Source organism: Ammospiza nelsoni, chromosome 5 (assembly GCF_027579445.1).
Source record: "Ammospiza nelsoni isolate bAmmNel1 chromosome 5, bAmmNel1.pri, whole genome shotgun sequence".
In the NCBI taxonomy this organism is placed as follows: Eukaryota; Metazoa; Chordata; class Aves; order Passeriformes; family Passerellidae; genus Ammospiza; species Ammospiza nelsoni.
This window is the reverse complement of record NC_080637.1, coordinates 44,342,553-44,365,970: the sequence shown is the minus strand read 5'-3', so window position 1 is coordinate 44,365,970 and position 23,418 is coordinate 44,342,553. Positions and strand designations below refer to the sequence as shown.

General features: G+C 42.3%; 1 protein-coding gene across 1 annotated transcript in view; it reads right to left on the bottom strand.

The window, feature by feature from the left end:
• Positions 1–4,063: 4,063 nt before the first annotated feature.
• PLXNC1 (plexin C1) overlaps positions 4,064–23,418 on the bottom strand; it is a 69,324-nt gene continuing 49,969 nt past the window's right edge. The window contains exons 22-31 of the mRNA XM_059473128.1: positions 18,561–18,738; positions 17,252–17,355; positions 12,968–13,022; positions 11,919–11,950; positions 11,723–11,830; positions 9,643–9,806; positions 9,055–9,202; positions 7,095–7,235; positions 6,924–6,998; positions 4,064–5,266 (exon numbers count right to left, since the gene is read on the bottom strand). Coding sequence (XP_059329111.1) covers positions 5,162–5,266; positions 6,924–6,998; positions 7,095–7,235; positions 9,055–9,202; positions 9,643–9,806; positions 11,723–11,830; positions 11,919–11,950; positions 12,968–13,022; positions 17,252–17,355; positions 18,561–18,738 — 1,110 coding nt within the window. The 3' untranslated portion in view covers positions 4,064–5,161. The remainder of the gene's footprint in view (positions 5,267–6,923; positions 6,999–7,094; positions 7,236–9,054; positions 9,203–9,642; positions 9,807–11,722; positions 11,831–11,918; positions 11,951–12,967; positions 13,023–17,251; positions 17,356–18,560; positions 18,739–23,418) is intronic.

The window sequence follows — 23,418 nt, the reverse complement described above, 5'->3', positions numbered from 1 at the left end:
TTTCCATAAAGTCAAAACATTAAATAACCTTAGCACAAGAAACTTTGAAAATTGTTTTACAAGGTTTGGATTGTTTAAAATAAAACTGACATTTAATATAAAAATTTAAAACAATTTTTTATAATGCCTTTAACACTTGATAATATCCTCTTACTCTTTCAATGTGAAAGTTAATGTATGCTACTCTGGGTTGTAGTTTTGATCACTAACAAATATTTTGATGCAGATAAAAAGGATAAAATGAAATTTTAAAAGTTCTGAAAACTTCTATTTGTTACCCTTGACAATGTGCCTCTTGTATTTCTATAATGGGAATGGGCAATAATTGGATTTTTTAATATAATATAGCAGAGATTAGTATAATAAATTGCCTTTGCATTAAGTAAATGTAAGTCTGTATTTATTCCTACTCTAATTTGTTAACCACAACAAAAATATTGATTCTAGGTTGAATATATTTTTTTCAGTTCATTATCAGTCCAGAAATTTGTGAAGGATCAATTATTTATCTAATTTTTTTTTACCTGATAATCCAATAATGATTACTCTCCTGGAACTGGAGGAATTTTTGTTATCTAGGTTTTGTTTGTTTGTATTTGGTTTGTGGTCGTTGTTGTTGCTTTCAAAGTACTGCACAGTGAGAATACACTGTGCAATCTCTTGTAATAGGTTATTGAGTATTGCTGTTAGACTGTAGGAATAGCAAAGGAATGACACCGGCATTGACTCAACTCTTCTCTCCAGAGGCTGCATTTTTCACTTTCCACAGTGTGTAAGTATAAGGATTTGTCTTGGTTCCAGCCAGGACAGGGTTAACTTCTGCAGTACCAGGGGGGCTGTGCCTGGGAGCTGGGGTTATTCTACACGACCTCTTTTACCAGGGTCAGGGGATCCTTTTGGTTCATGTAGCATGCCAGGCTCCATGTAGTGAGCAACCACGTGTAAATCTGCCTCCCTTCTACCCTCTGCCATTAGTATTGTTCCTGTTACTGATCATTTTCTTATCTCATTGCTATTTCCAGTAAGTTCTTCTTATCTCATGATCTTTACTTTTTCTGCATCCAGTTCTACTCTCCATCCTGCCTCAGGGGAGGGGAGGGGAGGGGAGGCAGTGGGAGAGCAGAGCGTGCTTTCCAGTGTGTCAGTGGGAGAACTAAATTAGGGAATACCATTCCTACACCAGAGTTTATGCATTCTTGGGGAATTTGTTAAACTTCTCTGAGGAAAACAGTGTAGCTATTGGAAGTAACAGGAGCTATTTGTGCTGCTCCTGCATATGAACCTGTACACAGTAACTCTCTGTGCCAGAGCCAGCTTTGCCAAACGGGATGGTCACCAGGATCTACCAGCACGGAACCGCTGTCATCAGCTTTGTGTTTCTGTCCCCAGCCGTGGCTGTGTCAGCAAGATGCTCTCTGCTGTCAGGGGACAGGGGAGGTTTGTACAAACCAGGTAAGACTTGGAGGGCAGAAAAAGGGTAATGGCAGGAGGAGGAATGATGGTCAGCACTTGGTTTGTGAGCTACCTTTCCCAGTTGGTCCCAGGCCTTTTGTGTGAAAGCTTATTTCCTGTCCCTTAAGCACCTTCTCCTGAAAGAAGGATTATTGGGTTATCATCTTTTTTAATGTGTTTAGTTTTTTAAAAGAATCATCACCCTCAGAGCTGTTGAGTGGTGCAGTTGAAGTGAAAATCCTGAAGGCTGTGTGGAGGTGTGGCAGGCACTGCACAGTCAGCCTGTCCCTGGCCATTTCCAGCTTCCCACAGGTGGGAAGGCAGCTGGGAATCCTCTGGCCCAGGGAATCTCCCTCCATTCAGACTCTGCAGCTGCTGGAGTTTAGGCCAGTGCCTACCCTCCCCAGCATCATCAGAAGTTATATTCTACCTTCCTGTTCCTCTTCCCAATTTCAGGCTGATGGAAGTGTGCTGTGCTGACCTGCAGGGCTGGAGCTGCAGCACTGCTTCTCCTCTGATGCCACTCTCTGTCTTACACTCCATTCCCTGCATGACCTTGCCTTGTTACCAGCTGTGTTTGCTTTCTTGTAACCATTTTAACATACACAATCAAACTAACCTCCAAATGCTTTTATTCTAGATAAACCCATACAAACACCAACATGTATTTGTCTTTGCACTTTTTTAAACCATTCATTTTAAACAACAGATTAACTTCTGTACAACAGGAATTACTTTACACATTAGTAAGATTTGACTTCAAACTAGATGACTGCAAAATAATGCTCTGTAAGCTAGTGTTGGAAACACGCTGTTTGCCATAGCAGTTTGCCTGTAAACATGGAAAGTAAGTTGAGGAGAAGTTTGCTTTTCATTTCTGAGGATGTGATTAGAACTGTTGTGTTGCCATAATAGTCAGAGGTGGTTCTTTTTCTCTGTGTGACAGTAATGGCAAATTGCAGATACAGAAGGTGTACCAATGTTTTGTGTGCTGACCCAAACCTACCAAAAGAGCCACAACCACTTAATTATACTTCACATCACTTAGTGAGATCCACTTGATGGGTTACAAAGTCCCAGTATGACTTAAAAATGGTTTACTAACAGAGTGACACTGTTTAGGAGGCTTGAATAAAAGGCAATAATCCTATTCCAGGCTGTAGGTAAAGCTACAGGGCCTGCTTCAACACATACTTAATCTCTAGAAATCATTAAAGCTATTGTAGCAAACAAGCAGTAGTACAAATACAGAATAGGACTGATTTTCATTTCCTCATCAATATAAACACATATAGTGAAGTTCACAGGATCAGACCCACGCAAACAGATTATATTTTACAGCTTTTCAAGCAGAAATGTTGGACTTGTCTTTTCTGCCTGTACAGAAGGTTACTGTTGAACAAAACTTTCACAGTTCATTTGAATGCACTGCCAGCAAACACCTGAAGCAGAAGAGAACTAACTGGAAAGTGTAATCCACTCCTGCCTCTCCTTCAGTATCAACTACTGTGCTTTTTCTATTTATTTGATGCTGCTTTAAAAGGTTAGATTAAGAACAATAAAAATCAAGCCCTTACGTGCAGGTATTCCAAGCTTAAGCGCTAGTCAAGCCATGGTCCACTCTTTTAGGACAGAGGGCAAGATAGGTTAGAGGTGTATGGGGTTTTTTCCAATTAAAATTGAACTTATCAAAATACATTGTGCCAGGCAGAGAACTGCTGAAAGTACTGCAACATTGTAGTGCAGTGTCCTGAACAAAGCCATACATTCCATCAAGTATAAAGTGTAAACTTAATAGCAAGTATAAGACTTGAATTAAAAAAAAACCAACAAAGCCATCACAGTATGGGTTGGTTGGCGGCTGCCCTCTCTGGTATGCAAGAGGAACAACTTGTGCAATCACGTGGTAGGGAGGGGGCAGACCAACAGGACCCTGTTTTGTGTTTGCTTTTCTCCACATTAACAGCTTGCCTTGCTTCTGCCACTGGGATTGTGCCTGGGGCCAGCTGCCTTTGTGACCAGAGCAGGCGGCATTAGCACCGATGCCTGAGCTCTGGGGCTCCTCTGCTGCCTGGGACCTCTGTGCAGCCAGCTCTGGCTGCTCACAGCCCCGGCACTGGCTTTCTGTACCAAACCTGGTCCACCTGTGCCATTCACAGCCCATGGCACCTTTCCCACTGCCAAGGCAGGTGACAGCTCTGCCCTCTCCTGTGGGCCACTGTGCTACATCACTCACCTGCAGTGGTGGGTCCCTCCAGAAATGTATGGAAATGTATCTCCTTGTCATGAATGCCTTACCTCAAATCTAAGGGCACATGACAGCCTCAGAACGTGCCTCCTGTGGCTGAAGCAGAGTCCAGGCTGACAAACCCTTTCAGCTCTGTAGGAGAGGATAGGGTTGTGCTGGTGCTGTAGCAGAGCCAGAGCCACGGCTGCTCCTCTGTGGCTTTGCTCAGAAGCCACTGCCCCAGCCCCATCCCAGCAGCACAGCCATGCCCCTGCTTTCCATACAAGTGTAATGGACACCTTCCTTCCAAAATGGCCAAGCCTCAAAAACCCCCAGCTGGACTAAGACAGTTATCCCTCCCCACCCCAACCCCAGCAAGTTTGTATCATTGTCTCAAACCCCAGTCTTGCTGTTCTTAAATATTATTAAACCAACCTTTGAGCTGATCCCCCACATGCTGGCTTTAGGTTTGTGAGGCCCTTGTACACAGATGGCAAGGCTGGCCAGGACCATGGGCACTGATGCATGGGCTGATCGTGCACCTGAGTACAGCTTTGTGCACCAAAGTGCAGCCATGGGCAGCTGCTTCATCAAATCACAAGTGTCCTGATGCAGTGCAGTTTCAGCTGTGAAGCTGCTCACAAGTGTTTCACAGCTTAAGGATGGAAAGGTCAAAAATGTAAACACAGACTGATGGTGGCTGAATGCCCTTCTCCAAAAGCCTCCCCTCACCTCTTCCCCTCAGTGGTTCGCTTCACTTTGGACACAGAATTTCTAACCTAACAAAGGTAAGTCTGCCATGTGGCATTTGGCCTTCCAACCTCAGACCCACTGTGTCTAGTAAACACACATCCTAAGTGTCACTTTGGTGCCAGGTTGTTGTTGGGTTTTTTTTGATGTGTTTGAGGTTGATTTTTTTTTGTGTTTTTCTTTTGTTTTGGTAGTTTTCTTTTTTTTGTTGTTGTTTTTTTGGTGGTTTATTTTTTCTGAACAGGATCTAGCGAACATTTGACTGGAAGGAAGGAAACTGCAGCTGACCCGTATTCTCACCCTCACAGTTTGCCAAGCTGCTGAAAGGATGTGGTGAAACATCAGCTTTTTCTCTTAAAAAAAAGAGGTAAGCGACTTGCAAGTTCATGTGGGCAACTCTGAACTTACATTGTATTTTGCACATCTCCTATGACCTTATTTTAAAGTAAGCAAAAAGCTTACTAGATGGTACTTTTCAACCAAAGGGTTATGTGTGCTCAAGTACCTAAAAATGCTGACCCTGCCAACATTAGGTTCACTTTCACATGCCCCTGTGTGAATATGTAACCATGCCCATATTTCACTCCCAATCGTCGATTACGTGGAATGGTCAGAGTGGAGAAGAGTGTCCAAACGTTTCAAACCCTGTACATAAAGTCAGTCAAAACAGTTTTGGGAGCAGTAGCACTAATAGAAAATCCCCCACAGTGGTGCTGTGAGTCAGTGCTCTGCTCAATGCCATTTGCATTTTTTCTTTTCATCAAATAAGGCTTTTACTTGCTGGAGCTGTTTCTGGACTTCTTCAAACCCCCGTTCTCGCTCGAGTTTGCTGATAATCTGTTAACAATTAGCAGAAGAGAGAGAATCATTTTTTTAATGCTTATTTTACTTGCTATTTTATAAAGCCTGTTTTTCTGTACTCTAATAGCTACTGACAGAAAAATGCATTGAGTGCCTGCTTATCTGTAAACATTCTTTTCAGACTTTAACACTTTATTTTGGTAGTTTTCCCTTCAAGTCATTCTGATCACAGGATTTGCAACACTTCCACAAAAGAATGACTGAGCCAAGCAAAAAAATCCAAAACAAACCCAACACATGCTCATCTCTCAGAGTGTGAGGCAAGGTCAGTGCTCCAGCTTTTACCCTACAGAAGATTTGCAAGTGATATTTTATTTCTCTTCCTCTGCCCTATAAGCCAAGGGCAATAAACTGCCTCTTTTCCTCTAACTCACCCACTTGGCTCTGGCCCAGGTGATAGAATGGAGCACTACTGCTGCCTGAAATCTCAGCTGGGAATGCTACACAGGGACAGGTCTCAGTAAACAATGAAAAAGATTTGGCTGCCCCCAGTCAAAAGCCAGAGGGGGAAGAGCAGAGGGAAGATTTCCTTCTAAGAATGGGCTATGATTAGCCTGTACTAGCTTCAAAAAAGCAAAAATGGGCACTAAGACTAGAAAGTACACTGAATTCTCCTGTATCAATCATTTTAATGAGCTTAATAAAGGATGATGCCATTTTGAGTATCATCCCAAGCTTGTTTCAGGAGGCAAAGATTTGATGCTGAATCCAGGTAATTTGGGATGTCAGAGATCAGAAGTGGTAAGCCAGCTAACAGGTGACTGAGAGCTGGATGACTACAGCAAGTGCTGGTGCTTGCTGCTGAGGATGAAAGAGAGAAAGGCCTGGTTGCTGGGAAACCCAGACAACCTGCTGGAAGCATAAGGAGGCCTTCAGGCAACACACCCCAGCTGGCTCTTATCTGAGTCCCTGCACAGGCACACGCAGCCTCTGTTAAGGTTGCTGAACAAAATGGAGTGGAGAATCCTATCATGCAAAGTGGAGGACAGGGATTTTCTTAGAAAGCAGCTTAGAGGTGGCCTGTGACTAAGTACTTTCAGCTGAGAAAAGATTTCTTTTGTTAGTAATAGTAGGGACTGGAAACTATAGCTGTTTCTTTTTAAGAGAAAGACTATTAGAGGAGAGCATTAAGACAGCTATGATGGGAAAGGAGCAGACAACTCTTGCTTTAAGGCTGTGTGCTCCACTGAGGTGTTTGCACTGACTGTGAAATCAAGAACCCTGGTGCTACAGTCTAATCTGATTCTGAGCCTCCAGGGAAATGGAGCACGTGCACAGGAGTTGTGACGGGCATTTGCAGAGACTCTGCAAACACAGTAAAACAAGAAGCCTTGGCTATATAGGCTCTTCCTCAAAACTGCAGCGAAAATGTTATTGCTACTGTCTCTGTGCAATGCAGCAGTGACAGTAAAGGGCACTGACAAACCCTTGGCCTGTGCCCCCTCAGAGGGGTGGGGGCTGCAGCGCCCTGGGGGCTGCGCTGCTCCAGCCCCTCCAAACTCCGCAGCAGCCACGGCTGCATTAAGGAGGGGCTGCCTTGGGAGTGGCACCCAGCAGGTCCCACAGCAGCCCAGCCCTTGGTTACTGTGTTACCCCACATTAAGGATTCAGCTGAAATTGCAGAGGTGCTTACCTCGTCATAGTATTTCACTATGTATTTGTAGATTTCAAACAAGGCCACTTTCTCATTAAATTCATTTTCGTGTTTCTAAAACAGACAACAGTTCTGGTCAGATACTTCTCCTTTAAAAAAAAACAACAACTTAACATGAAAGCAAATGAAGTTGCTGCTTCTCAACCATACCTTAGATTCCTGAGCTAGAAATTCTTCAACCTCTGCAGTGGTCAATGGAGGCAGATCCCTGATGGCTTTGTAGTATGCTTTCACCTCCTTCTTGTAGAGAGGAATGTCCTTAGCATAGAGAAGTTTATTTGTTGGTGCTTCCTTAAAAGAAAAAAATTGAAGCCTTGTAACTTTTCACAGCACAGATTTCCTGAGGTTCCACCTCCACACAGTTAATTACATCTAATTGTGTCTGTGTGACTCATTTTTCTTTGCTGTGCTTATATGCAAGGAACCAAGATTATAAAACAAAGATGCAAACCAGAGGCAGGATTTCACTAATAGTGTATTGTGTTTCATGACAATTGCCATGTAATTATTTCTATTGACATCAGGATTGATGACTTTTTGTCCCTCAGACATATTTTTCTTTCTCACTTTCTCCTTACAGATCCCTAGACCTGAAAGATTATGAAAGCTGAACCAAAGAGTCTGAGGGCAAAACCCAATTTACGTACAAGATACAGCAGTACTGCTGAAAGGAAAGATCCCTGGCAGTGACACACCAGAGAGTCTTGTTAGGTGCTGTCCTGGCAGAGGTTCCCCTAAATCTCTTTGGTCCCTACTACTCCTTTCCCTCAGGGGTTTGAGAGCATGGAGAGCTGACTGCCAGACACACAAAGCCAAAGGGATTTTTCTTCACCCCAGGACTTCAACAACCCAGGTCAGCATTAACCTATCCAGGAGCTTTAGGGTCATTTGAAGAAATAAGTGCTGATGCTTGTGATAGGAGCCAAAGCCCCACCTGGAAAACTGATTTTCAGAATGTAAAAGTGGGGGCTGGTAAGCTCTGAGCAATAAGTGACATAATCTCGTGTTATGTTGTCACCACTGCTTCCAATGTGTGATGAAGTAATTTAAATGTTTGTTTTCTAAATGGCTAAAAGATGTCTCAAGAAAAAAGCCTAAAAATCATGAAGGTAAATACATTCTAGTACTAAAAGGTCACAAGATGTTTGTTGCATTGCAAATCTTTATCAGGTTTCAGCACCCCTTTTCAAATATCTAACAGGAGCTGTTTTTTCAACAATTCTGCATAGTGGATGTTAAACACAGAAACCTAACAACCATGCTCATTTGCAGTTTTTCCATCAAGGAAGTGATGTGATTAGCTTTAATTTATGATACTTCACTCCTAAAGCAAGAGAAACAAGCACATTAATTGCTATTTACCTTTAACAGATAAGCAGTTGGATTGGATCACATAGGAAATTAGTCCATTTTAATATATAAATTTTTTCAGGCTAAAAAGTTTCTAGCCTGTTTTTCTCGGTAGTATGAGCCTGAACAAAAGCTTCCTGCTTTGGTCCAAAGAAAAGGAAAATACCCTAGGGAAAAAAGAAGTATTTCTGAACCCCAGAGTTCTGGACACTATACTAAAGAGTTTTTGAATGTAAGATTCCTGAACTTGTTGCTCCAGCAAATAATTTTGCATATAAAAAGGGAGCAGCTAATATATGTGAAAGGAACTGTTTCAGTCTTCAGAGGCCTTTCAGTATTGTTACAGCTTCCACTAGCTTATTGTGAGTGTTTTCTGCACACTGGTGTGTGGCAGACAAAATTTGGACTACTTATCAAATAATGTTAATACTTTTAAGACCTTTGTTTAAAACTTCATTAGAACTTTACAATTTCCATCTTCTTGCCACCTATTGTGTAAACACGCTGTGCAGAACTGAACTGCAGAGAAAACAAGCAGCAATTAACTATAAATAAGGCATTCTCATAGCTGTATCTGTCTACCGGTGAATTCTTCAGTCTCAGGAGACAGAGAAATGAGGAATGGAAACCCAGCTTAATTAGGCCCTTGACAATTCTGCCCCCAATATCAGCAGATCCAGAATTTCATCATCCTAATCATTGTACATTTGAAAAAGACGTTTGTTGAGAAAGTAGGAGAAGACTGGAGGGGCAGCATTACCTTCCCCAGTGTCTGTTCTGCGAGAGAAAAGGCATCCATGAAGGCCTGTGCGATTACAGACAGACAGCCATCTATGTGTGAAGTCTTCTTAATGTCAAAGACAAACTGGGGATTCTTCAGTATGTTCACCCAGAAGCGAAGAGGAAGACTAGACAGGAGAAAGAACAAATATCTTTAAAATCAACCACTCTAGTAGCACAACTGCTTTTAAATGGTCCTTAATTGCAACTGCACTCATGGAACAAAGCACATTCCTGGCTGCTTCTTCACGCTAAAAAAGGGGTCAAGGAACAAAGGCTACAGAGCAAACACATCTGTCAGGCACCCAGCTTCAAATAATGCTCCCAATCTGCAGCTACTTCTTTCAGAGTGAGAAGTCGGTGTGCAGGCTACACAGACCTGAAAGCTCTGATGGTTTGTGTTGTATTAAATCAATACACTAAAGTTCCTGTTATCCACAAAGCCAAACCACATCTTATTCCCAGACATGCCAAAATCTTATTCTTCTGCTCACACCTGACGCATTTCATTTTTGCAACTATGTGTTCAGAGAGCACACACACCCCTGTGGATATCCCATGGGCGTACCTGTTGGTTTTCCATATGTGAACCACATCAGGATCAGTAATTTTTTTGCTCTCAGCCTGGGCATCCAAAAAGTCAAAAAAGTATTTGATGGCAACAGGTGCTTTATTGTTGGGTAAACTCCAAATGCTCCTGAAGAGCTTTTCAACAACTGCATGAATTGCCACCTAAAAGTAACAAAGTTAATATTTTGTTACTATTACACAAGCAAAGAATAGGATGTTTTACCTCAGAGAGCTGTGTGCGCCCCTAGACAACCACACATAGAAAATTACCATATGCTTGTGGCAAACATCAAGGCCATTGGCAAACAGGACAGTAACAAAAATGACACTACAATACATCACAATGAGCTCCTTCCATATGTCACATGTCCTGTAACTCTGTTACAGGAGAATCATGGTGAATTCTGTGATAAATCACAGGTGGGAAGAACCACTTGGGCTAATAAAGATAACATCCACTCTTGGGATACTGCTGCCACTGTTGCTAAAAGCATTTGAAATTTGTGAGTGGAATTAAGAGGGAGGTGAGAAAAAAGCAGTTTAGCCACTTTCCTAGGGCACTGGTCTTCCAGGTGCCATCTGTGACACAAGCTCAACACGTGCTCATCAACACTTCACAGCCAAGTGGCTCTGGCACTTGATCTAATTCTAGAATAACACCTTTGGGTGCTATAAGACACTAATATTAGAGAGAAGAACTGAAAACTGGATATTTCTGATACATAAGTGTAGATATTTGGCTCATTAAAGGTAGGGTTTGGTTGCTGCTGGACTCACTGACATAATCACCGAGTATTTATAAGTAGAGGCAAACAAAGGAAAACACTGTTTTGTGCTTCATTTCTTCACATCTGTTCTGAAGCTCAGTTCAGCCCAATCTTCTCTTGACAAGAAGGATTTAATCATATCCCAGGGCCCTGATGAATTCTGGCCAGTTCATTTCATGGGGTAAACTCTGAGATTGTGTCTGTGTGCATGTATGGGAGACAGGGGAGCAGAGAGAGAGAGAGATGGTGAGATGCAATTTCATTTAGTGCACAGCCTATCATGAGAGGAATTTCACAGCAAAGAATATCACAGCTCTGTTGTTCAGGGCAGTGTCCTACTTTGGAGAAGATGATTAATTTAAAGCCTTTTAAAAGGCCTATTTCTAAAAAGCCTGATCTTTTCTTCTGTACCTCAGTCTTCCACCATAAGACATTACTGGTTTACTCCAGCATTTCCTGAGGGCTCATGTTAGTTTTCACAGGTAATGAGAAATGACCAGTCTTCACTCTCACTTTGGGGACTGTCCCAAATTACTTCAGATGCTATCAACAGCCTAATTAAATAATGATTGATAGACTTTTAAATGCAAGAAGGCTATAATCATCATCCCTTCAGGCCTCTTGCACAGCTCAGTGTTGTGCACCCATGAATATTTTATGCAATATGCTGGTTGCAAAGAGCTTTCTAACCATTTGGAGTTAAGTCAGAAACAAGATGGCGTTACCAGAGGGAGTGAGCAGGACTTATTCCTAAGCAATGCACATTGTATAAATTAGGTACTTGTATTATAAATCCAAAGGACCTTGCTTTTAAAGTTAATCTAGTTATTTTGAATGCCTAATCTGAAACCATAACAGATTATTTCATTTTGTGGGCAGTATCTTGTGAAACTCAGGCTTCAGAAGTTGTCTCTAAGCTGGGCAAATGCTAGAGCAGAATGAGGAGATTGTTGACTGAAAGCTGTCATTCCAGAGTGGCTCATTCTCACCCTATGGAACTCTGTGGTAAAACTCACTTTCCATGGGCTAAATAACAACTTTTTTCTTTAACCTGAGAAGAAGGTTGTGCTTACTAAGGAGATACTATGTGTAATCAGACAATTTTAGAACTCTAGTATTAGAAAACTTGAAATGTGTCTGTCTTTGCAAAAGGTCATGCCCCATAGTTAGTGCGGTGATTTTTGGATTTTCATTTAACATTTGATTCACACTCAGGAAGTCTGCACTACTTCTGGTTTTGTTTGTTTCTGTTATGCCAAACTATCCAAGCCAACACCAGCCCTCCCCCAAAATAAAGCCTTTACAGTTTACCTTGGTTGACAGAAGTTTTGTGAGATACATTTCTTTCACTTTGAATTTTTGTTTTCCTTTGTGACCTGCTCCCTTCACATCTTTGTTTGCTTCAGAGTCTGGTAAAATCTGTTACAAAGAGATTAGAGAGATTACACAGATCCAAATACAGCTCAGTATTAAATCTACCACTCAGCAGTGGAATGATTCAACTCACCAAATGACAATGTTCATCTGAGTAGTCCACATCTAAACAACAAAAGCAGAGAGCCATTAATGAAACACACAGCCACAAGCTTGTGAGTTCTGCTGGGCTCTGGGCCGTGCAGCAGGGTGCATCCAAGATGCCAAACAAGCAGAGTCAGTGTCATCCTTTCCTGCCTGCACTGTGGGGGAAATCTCTGAGAAATGCATGGACCCTGTGCACCTCCCTAGTGCCAACGTGTAGCTTGGACCACTGTGATACAGCATCCTATCTGCTGCTGGGGTAAGCTGGCAGCAACCCCAGCTCCTCTGAAAGGAGGACAAGATGAGATGATTGCAGGGGTTTAAGCCTCTAGGAGTGCTGAGTGCAGGTGGGCTGAGGTCAGGCTTGAACACAACGGCTGGGAGCAAACGACCTCAGCTTTGCTGAGGGGGAGATGCATGTCTCTCCTAACTTTGATGATAAGGAAACACATCTTAGGAGTGTGCTTCTGCACAGAGGCTACAGAAAGTTCTACCCTCATCCAGCAGCTGGGTCAGAGCAACCTGCATCACAGGGCTAGGTGAGATGAACTGGCCCCCTGTAAGCACCCTTTCTCTGCTGACATGCTGCTCAGACAGTGAAGTCAAAGCTCTCAGAAACACACTCAAGAGAATAAGGACAATTCCCAAACAGTGGGGGTTTTATCATTTGTGTTTCTGCACAGTGCAGCACTATGGCTGTGATTCACAGCTCAGGGCACCAGGCAGAGAGAGTTGTTCCCTCTCTTTGTGTCAGCTGGACTTCCCTGTCCTGCTTTCCTGCCTATGAGCCTGTATCTCTAGGCAATTATTTGCTGAGGACTGTGAGCCCTTCTGTCCTTCTTTTCTTCGCCTTCTTTCTTGCTTCTAGGCCCACTGTGCCTGCCAGAGGACCAGAGCTGGGGCTCTTCATTTGGCTCAACTATTTCAAAGTACCAATTTCTCCAACCTCCTGTTGCCCAAGATACAATCAGAGCTCAGTTCTCTGCATTCCCAACCATTCTGCACAAAAGTTTAAAGGGGTCACAGTGAGTGTGTTACCTGATCGGGTGTTTGCCTTCTTTTTGAAGACTTTTATGGTTGCTCCATTTGAAATCTGAAAGAAAAAACAAACATATCATGCTGAAACAGAAGTGCTTACAATTCACAAAAGCCTCAGTTTCATTTCCTCTGTCCCTCAGCCAGTGGCAGTGCAGGACAGCCCAGCCTGCTTTGTTCTCACCACAGTGTGCACAGCCTTCAGCAGGCAGCCAGGGCTGGGCTTTCAGGCACAGGCAGTGGCTGCACCTTGTCAGCACTACCCAGCCACGTGGGAAGGCACCTCTTCCAGTGCACCAGCCTTGAAGACCTTTCCCTTCCTTTAATTTTTCTGGTTCAGCCCATATGTGGACATTTTCATGTTCATGTATTGCTCTGTGCTGTTTCTTGCATCCATTTTTCCATAGATTGCTCAGGTTAAATTCTCTGTGCCCAGTGCAACAGAATCTTATGGGAAGGTGAGGCAGAGAGGTGCACACAAAGGAGAATTCTCTTCTGCTCCCCTTTCTTTCAGCTCAGTCTGTTCTCCCCATGTCCTGTGGAGGGGCCATTCTGAGGGTTTAGCCTGGTGCTCCCAAGAACTATTTTCAAACTGAGCAAAATATTTATACACCATAAGATCAAGATCCATATCTTACCATCTTGGGATTTCTAGGAAAAATCAACCTCCTCCTTCCCTGAATTTATAGTGTTGCCAGGATGTTACTCATTATCTTTAAAACAAACTGGCAAGCCATGCTTTTATTGTCAAAGAGTAACTAAAAAATGGCTCCCACTGAGAACTACACCACTGCTCTGCTATCAAATGTTGAGTCTTGCCAAGTGCTAGTGTACTTGCCTCTATAATTACAAAAACAACCGGCCAGTTCTAGGAAGGGATCTCTGCCAAAATAATTTAAGTGTTTTTTAAACCTTGGCAGCCAGCCTGGTGTGAGAAACCAGTTTAAACATTAAGATACTCTATCAAAAGCTGTGTCTTGTGCCAAAAAAAATCTGCACTCACATTTGCTCCTGGAAAGTAAATGCAATCTATTTTATGATTTTTTTTTTTTTTTGCAGAGATTCCATCTATCATACAGACTTTCAGAACTATTTTAGATAGCACAGAACACTTGAAAACCACACTACAAATAGGAATATGCTGTAAGGCTAGCTTGTGAGGGGATACCAACACCCAGACATTCCTCCTACTTGTCCCTGGAGACAGATAAACAGGAACAGTGCTACCCAGCAGCTCACCCCGTCCCAGAGCAGTGTGGGCAACATGCTGCCTCCATTCCTTCCCCAAGAGGTAGCAGGGCAGCTCAGTGCTGAAATGTATTGACTTCTGTCCTCAGGGAGATGGCAGAGCTCACAGGGAGAACTGTGCTGCCCTCCAGGAATCTGAGGCATTGCAGCAGAGCAGCCATGACCAAAGCCCACACTCTAGGTTTTATTTTTGGGACAAATTATGCTTTTAGCAGTGAGTAGACTATGCTTTCCTTTTATCATTACTGCAGCAGCCATACTTGCTGTTTCTTACAGTGTGATCTGATTTTTAAAAAAAAGCATTTAAAAAAACTCCTTCTTTTTGCATCTTGCTGTCTAAATCACTTTTTTGTGATGGACTGCTCCCATGGGCACCTGAAAAAGTGTTTGCTTTGCCAGTTGCATTATTGAGGGGCACAAACAGGGAAAAGAGAGATCTCTTCCAATCTAGACAACGTGGAATAGAGCTACTTTGCAAAACAGAAGACACGGTAGTGTGGCTCTATGCCTCTTGCTCCCCAGGCCTCCTATCCTCACTGTAATCCAGTCCTTGCCAGTGAGTTCCCAGGATTACATTCAGTTTTGCTTGATGTGTCTCTGCCTGCTCCTGGAACGTGTGGTACTCTTGAAAGCTGAGAAACTGGAGATCTGTGACTGCACAGCAGGTCTGAAAGTGACTGTCCAGCTCTGTTCTTGTGTGGGGAATGAGATGTCAAGATAATAAGCAACTTTCTTATCATGGCTTGTGGTTATTCTCATGGAAGTGATAATACAGACCTCATAAATTAACATATTGATAAACCTCCTAGGAGCCAAAAAATAGAGCAAAAGTAGCACACAGGCCAGAGGCATAAGAGAGTCTAACAGAACAGTGGATTTTTTTCTCTTCACAAACACTACACAAGAATGCAAATGCACCATTCTTGCATATTTTAAAAATCAGTGTAGAAACTATGTCTACTTTTTCAAGATTGATTGGTGATCTGGGACCCTCACAACACAACCCTCATGCTCCAGTGTCTTAAAAAAGTTTGATGGTACTTCCCAATTTCAAACATCTGGTTACTTTCTAGCATTTAAGGCTGGTAAACAAAAAGAAAAATTCAGGCTTGCCACGAAACTCAAGGCATTGTTGAAATGTAAGCTGGAATTTCTCAGGCAATCTTACTGCCCTCACAGAGTGTATGCAATGTTCCTTTTTCTTGCTATCTAGACACTTTTACATTCCTTTTTGCACCAATATACATACAAGAAAATAAAGTAGATGTGCTAATGTCTAATACTTGCCACTAAGCCACTGCCTAAAATACCACTGAGCTTTTGCCTAAAACATACATTATTTTGTCAGTGTCAGAAAATGTGAACTAAACTATGGTAGAGACATGCAGTACAATTTCCATAAGGCAGCTGCTGAGCTATAATTAGTGTAGTTACAGCTTTGCAAAAACAACTGCGCCTCCTCTCTAACTTGCATCTGCAAGAAACCCTTGCCTGCAGAAACCTCAGACAAAACAAGGGCTGGGACAAAGATACCCAGGTATGACAGAGACCAGTGGGGCAGACTTACCTGCTATGAGGTCTGACACCCATGAGCCACAGCTTGCCATGAGCTCCAGGCATTCAACAGCTCCAGGCTGCTGGGGAAAGCAGGGAGCACCTGCAATAGCTGCCTGTGGTAAAGAGGGCAGGCACTGCCGCATTGGACAGAAGTTCCAACACCTAATCTAATTCAAATCTACACTGACCTGTGCTGTACAGGCTCAAACTGCAACACTACAATGCCCTAATTTGTAGAAAATCTCTACAAGTGGAGTGGAGGAGGTCACACATTCACCTGTAGACAAGATTCAAGACAGGCACAGAAAAGCCACTGGATGGTGACTCAGGACATCTGGGTTCACTGCTGAACCCCTGTGAGGTGAGGAGAGCATCAAATGCCTACAGAAATCTGTAAAGTGACTCCAAATGAGCTTGCTTCAGATCTAAGCAGCCTTGTTTTCTGCCCAGGATACAAATTTCTGCTAAAAATCCTTGCTTCTCTATAGATAGCACAGTATTTGCTCATGCAGACAGAACATGTTCCGTGTTGGCTCAGGTTCTTCAGCACCATACTGCACTGCATAGCACAGACCTATGGCAGCAAAACTTCTAAATCAATAAAAATTTATGAACTTGTTAAGAGCCAGACTTTCAAATTCAATGAGGCATGAGGAAAGACCTGTAAAAGCACTCAGCATGATAACCTCCATTTCCAAAATCTATCTGTAAGCATCACATGTGAACTTCCATATCACCTGAGGCCAATCACCTGCTGCACATTTTCCTCCAACATCTCACTCTCTGTTTTGACTGGTGTCACTGAAAACTCCTCAGAGAGGAAATGCTGCTTGCTGTGCTTTCACAGTGTGCTACACCCAGGAGGGCTCTGCCACCAGTTGCAGTTCTGTGTGTTGTTGCAATGATGGACAGATTATTGCAGCATGGCAAACAACTGCTTTACAGGGGCAACTGGAAGCAGAGGGGAAGACACAGTACAAGTGCCAACAGCAGATGGAAGCAGAAACAGAGAGAGAAAAAGGCAAGGAGACTGACATAGGAGGTATCAGGAAAAGAGAGAGAAAAGCTTTCAATCCTTTTTATTCTGACTCGCAGTGAGATTTCAAAAGTATCAATACTGCCTGTTCAGATAATCAAAATATGAGGCAGGATGAGGTAAACAGTTGCTCATGATGCAACAAAAACTCAACAGCAGAGACTCAAAAAGACCCAAGGCAATGTTCGTAGCTGGAAATCAGATTTTGTTTTAAATGAAATGCTTGACAGAATTAACAGTTTACCTGGTATGTTTGAACCAAGCAACCCTGCAACAAGGAAACCTCTGAAAAGTAACAGAAAACATGACTCATTGGCAAGAATGTTGTGTGCCACACAATTCTTTCCTTCTGTTGATGATGCTCAGCTATGACTTCAAGCTGTGCAGATCACATTTGAGAGCAATGGAGAAACATCTCAACTTGCTGGTCTGGCTTCCGTGCTTACCTCGTAATGGCCGATGGTATTGAGCTTCCTTATCCCATCATCCATCACCTCTGAGGAGCCATCAATATCTAACAGTTCTCTTTGCTGCTCCTCAGACACAAGTTCTGCAGTATGACAGCAACAGAAAACAATTACATCCCAATGGCATTCTCACTGTACTGACATTTGTAAAGAAAAACAACACCCAACTATTTTTGGACCAGTGACTCCTCTGAGCTGCCTCTCTCTATCCTTGTGCTAGGTCACATGAAAGTGGTTTTGCACTCCCATACTTCTGATTCCTTTTCTGGGGTGACAACCTGGGTGGCTTCCCTTTCAGCAGGTTTTGGTGCTTCACTCTGTGTAGGTCAAGGCAGAGTTTTTGGAGGTGCTTTCACCTAATCACAAATGTGTCCTGCTGTAAAGGTTACACTGGGACTAGAAGAAAGGTTCCACAAGCCATTTCTAAGAGATCACAAAATGAGCTGTACAAGACTGACACTGCACCTGTGAAGGGTGGCCAGGCACTGGTACAGGATATAGGCATCAAGACATCAGATATGAAAGTAAATTACGAGCACTTGCCAACACAGAGTCTGAGATGGTGAGGAAGTATCAACATCTTAGGGAGTGTGACAAACGCCACCAGTCCAGGAGGTGACAAATGCCAACAATATAGAGTGAGTTAGGTTTCCTACTAGGGTAGGTGGGAAGTGGTATGGTGGTGATAGCTACAGACCTTGGGCTCTTGAAAACCCACCAAGGAAAGGTGGTTTGACTCATCTGCTGGAACAGCCTTATTTACATCTGCAGATATTGTAGGTGACTTTGTGAGTCACGGGCAAGTTATTATATAAACCAAGTCTGACTATAAATAAGATTTATTTGAAGGCTCTTCTGATCAAGGGCAATGTAGGCCTGTAGGAAGGAAGGAAGGGAGGTAGGAGGAATAGTAGATAGGGACTAAAATACTTGATTATCATGATATGTCATCTTATCCCCTGACAAAATGTAACATGTAACAACCAACCAGCTGCACTTAGGTGGAGGGCCTGCCACCTTACTTACCCCAGAAAGGAATAGAGAAATTCTATACACATAATAAATAACATCACTGTTAATTGCAATGCTGACATCCTTGCAGAAGTGAAGCAGATGTAGCTCCAGTGTTCTAACTGGCAACATAAATAAATCTAGTGCTTGCCTCAGAATTCCTCACAAAAGCTAAGTTCTGTATGAACTCTGAAAAGAATCAAAGCCAAAGGTAGGTGTTCCTAATAAGAAAACTCTATAACAGGCCAGTAAATACAGCATAGTGACATTCTCTTACCAAGACCAATTTCATCCAGCTGAAGACCATAGAGAAAGCCATTCTTATTGAAGAAAGCCTGGAGGCTCTTCTCCTTGGCTTGGCCTATGGTGTCACAGTCCAGAACATTAACTTGAATAGTTTGAGAGGCATCTCCACTCTCGTTTTCGGGGATTTTTTCAAAGATAATGTTCAGCGTCTGGGGAAGGAAACACATGTTATTCTGACTTATAGGGAACACCTGGTATAGGAAACCTACAAACTCCAGACAGATTTTCAGCACCTGAGAGATTTTCAGCATATATATTATTAAAGTTGTTTCAAATAAAGATTATTTGAAGGAATTACACAAAGAAGCATTCAGAATTCTTTCTGTTAATAAAATGAAAAATAGATATATATAGCTATGTATTTCCAAGAGTGTATTTTGTCTTCTGCTTTTGTGCAAATGTATTTCAGTGAATTACCAAAAAAACAAGAGACGAGGAAGAATTACAATGCATGCTCTAAAAAAAGCAGATCTTTTATGTAAAATGAATGCCTTAACAGCAAAACTGTAAGTGACAAGAGATCTGATAAGGTTGCTGAGTAAGCAGTCATGGTAAGCATGATTGATTCTGAATGGTAAGAAAGCAGTGTTAAAATGCATATTTACACCAGCAGATTATGCTGAGTGCCTTATATCCCACAGAAGGTACAGCCCCCCTGCAGCTGTCGGTGTCTGTCTGTGCACAGCCCCGTCTCTGCAGGCAGCACTGACAGGGCTGCCACAGAAGCAGTGAAAATAGATAGAATCCAAAGTGGTACAGATCTGCACAGAAAAGTGCATTGTGTCCCATTAGTTGTTATTTCAGCTCAAACACCCATGTCTGGTTACAGCACCCCTGCCCTTTAGTCACTGCTACTCCTGGCTGGGACACAACTCCTGCACACGAGCTGAGTAGGGGCTGGAGGGAGCTGTCAGTGACACTGAGTGACTATCCCCAGGGAATGGTTTTTTTGTCAGGTCATATTTCTGATCAGGTCAGGCAGATCAACTGCTAGAAGGCAGGAAATAAGGGATGAGCACAGAATTGCTAAGTTGTAATTGTAATTGCCAAGAAATAACACCAAAAATTTCCAGTGCCACAGCCTGCTCTGTGCAGTGAAATCGCTGTCCAGCTACATGGACACAGATGTTCTGCTGGAGATGTCTTGGGACAGGATTAAAACAAGTGTTTTAGGTGCCAGCACTTGATTGCAAGTGGCATAGGAAAATAAATGTACTCAAACCATTCTGGCTGCTGGACAGTTGTGGTATAACATCTATCTTCTGACTGAAATGAGAGGACTCCATGTGACTCTGAAGGACTGAGCATTAAAACAGGAAGCAAGTAAACAATTTTTTGTCTCTGCTGTCACGTGAAGGCAAGAATTTCTGTCCAGGTTGTTGCAGGGACAACTTTTCTATCTTCTCAGAAAAGTAGGTAGTTATTATTAGTTGTAGAATAGAATTTTCTGCTTATTACCCAGCAAGAGTGGAAATTACAACATGCTACTAGTGAAAAAAAGTAATCCAATGCAACAAAAATTAACTTTACTGTCTCTACAGAAGCAAAGGGACTATTAAAAACAGGGTTGCAAAACTATTAAGATTATGATTTAAGAAAGACTAGGATGTAACTGAAGTAAGAGGGAACAACTTAATCAGGACACTGAGATGTTTAATTGTGAGGAAAATGAGTCCATGGAAAGGACAGATGGAACAAGAGACAAGGATATGTGGGAATTGCAGAAGGAGAAGCAGACTGGACACCATGCCTCAGGTTGGGATTTCATGCAGAAAATTAATAAAAAATATATTGGCACAGCAATGAGGGAGTCATGCTTGTTTAGGCCCACAGACCAACTGTACAGACAGCAGTTTTGTCCTTGACTCTGACTGCCCTGAAGTCATGGTCTTGTAGGATTAAAATGTGGACAGGGACTAACTGTATTTTGTCCTTGGAAAACTTATTTTAATCAGTCTTTGCCCCTTCTAGTCTTAAAACTGATATTTCTGAAGCAGCTCCTTGCACTTTAACTGGTGTTGATTTGGCTCTATTTGGCTCTTGGAAGCATTCCTTCCTTCAGATGATCCTTTCCTTCTAACAATATTCCTACACTGCAATATTCATATTCATGCTCCTGCTTCATTTTCCACTCCTTTCAGACCATCAAGAGGAACTGTCTATGTCTCTTCCTCCTTTCCTTTTCAGCATACACTCTCACACAGGCTGCACAGGAATGTGCAGCCTCTTCAGTCATTAGCACATGAGAGCCCTCCCATTCCTGCTCCACTCGCTGGAGGATGACAGGACTGTGAAAAGAGAGAAGTCATCCTTCATGTAGGTGTGATACAAGTCATGTATGGAGTGCTTAAGTGAAAGTATCTACAGTGTGAGGATAATAGGAATGCTTTAGAACTCAAAGAAGTGGTCAGATGGGAAAGAATATTTAAACATGTAAAAGTCTCTAAGCCATGAGAGCCAGATGGTTTTGCTGATACGATTTCCTGCAGAAGTTAATCTTAAGTGATAAAGCAATTGATGGGGAGCTAGGAAAGCCAATTATTATTAAGCTGTCCCTCTGCAGCTGGAGTTTTCATAAATCAGATTCCACCTGTCTGACAGCATAGTCCCTGGCTTTAGAAACCATTAATCAGAAGCTGACAGTCACAATCACTATACTTAGACACATAGTGTAGAACTAGAAAAATAAGTTATTGTAAAATTATGAAGGGGCTTTTATGATCAGCTCTGGAGGTCAGAAAATATATGAGAAATCAGAGGAGGACATGTGAAAGTCAAAAAAATATCATCAAGCCTTTTTCTAAGCTCTCTCACTTTGCGGAGGAAACAAAAGTACTATTAACTTAGCAAAAGGTTCAGGAGAAAATTTTAGAAACTGTTTCAGGCTAATAATATCTAGAGATGAGACTTCACACACTAGAAATCATGACAGTAAGACAAAGTCACAGTATTCTTCAGAAAAGCTTTAATATGGGTTGCAAGAATTGTTAAAGACTACTTAAGGAGAAGGTGGCACCTGCAACTACTTGTATAGAACTAGCTTGGAACCCAGCTACAAGACAGGAACAAACCTAAAAAAAAATGTATTTTCACCCATGCAGTCACAGAAATAATGACATTTGATGACAGTGTTTGCAGATGGCTTTTCAGATTTGTAGTTTCCTTGAAAATTAATTTCACACAATGAATTATTTAGCAGAGCTATTAATAACCATAGCAGATAATAAATGAGATGTGGTTTAATAAAGCAATGTGATAGTATCATATTTTCTTAGAAACAAAGAACAATAATCTGGGCTATTCAAAGACTCTTATTCATTACCCTATGCATCAGCTATGCATCTGAAGAAATAATATTTCCATTTATCAGATAGATGTAAAAAAACCCCAAAAAATCCTCTTTGATTGGTGAAAGTTAGGCAATTTATGTTAAGAGCCAGTACCAGGATGTACCACATAACAAAACTGCCTTAAAACTACTCCCATTTCCCAGGCTATGAAATACAATCCACAGGAAAAATCAGATTTATTGCATGATCCTTCTGCAGCAGCCAGAACAGTCACCTGTGAAGAGGTTATAGAACAGCTGTAGGAGAGTTAGCCAATTGGCACAGAAAATGCTGCAGGAGTTAAATTTAGGCTCGATGGGCACTGCACAATGGAAAGGTTGTGCTGTTGATGCTGCTGTATCTGACACTCCATCTGTCTCTAATCCAGAGGACTCTCCTGTAGCCAACATCTGCACTGCTCACTTTGTAGTGAGGGCTGCTGTGTTCTTTTCTGCTGACAAAAATCCCTTTATATCACATACTTTTAATAGCTTCCTTATCTCTCACAAGTGTGACTAATAATACCACAACCATGATGTCTTATTAGGAAATTGGTTTCCTTGTCTCTGCTTTACTCCTTTACAGCCCACCCACCTTTTTTTAACACCCCTCTTCTAACTCATAAAGCAGTTAAACACTTTAAACAACCTTCCACTACATGGCTTTGCTTCACTTTTGATGAAAGGCAGTTGTCTGAACACGTGAATTAGATAATTTCTTCCCATCTAAAAATGCAAACAGATTTCAGCAAAGCATTCAACAGCCCAAATGCCTTTTTAAAAATAAGCAATGACTACTCAAAAGAATGCTGAAGCACCTAGTCCAGTGTAAGAAGTCTCCCCTGGACTGGTGATATTTATCTTCCCAATTCACCAATATGCATGATGGAGCCCTGCTCTCCTGGAGATGGCTGAACACCTGCCTGCCCATGGGAAGCAGTGAATGAATTCTTGTTTTGCTTTGCCTGTGTGCAACTTCTGCTTTCCCTATTGACCTGTGCTTATCTCAACCTGTGACTTTTCTAGCTTTTGCCCTTCTGATTCTCTCCTCAGTCCCACTGGAGGGGGAGTGAACAAGCAGCTGCCTGGGGCTTGGGGAGATCCACCACTGAGAACATCTCCCATTCCAGGCTGGCACTTTCTATTCAAAATGAATCTCCTCAGTGAAAGGCTAGCACTCAGCTGAGGAGCACATTCCTTCATCAGTCATTGAACAAATTATCTGCAGAGAGGTGCAGCTGCTCGTCTGCTTGTGAGAGAGCAGCCCTGCTTCCTCAGCCTGAGAAAAGGATCCATGACACATCCAAGTCTCTTTCAAGGCAGCTTTATTTCTCAGTACTCAAATATAAGCACAGCAAGAAAGAGCACAGCTTCTCAGCCCATACTTGACCAGTGCTTTTAGAAGCATCTTTCCTTCAATTCCTCCACTTGAGTATGTTCTTCAGCAGCCTATCTCTGTTCAGGGCCTCACCCTTTCTAGCAGAGAGGGTTAACAGAAGGG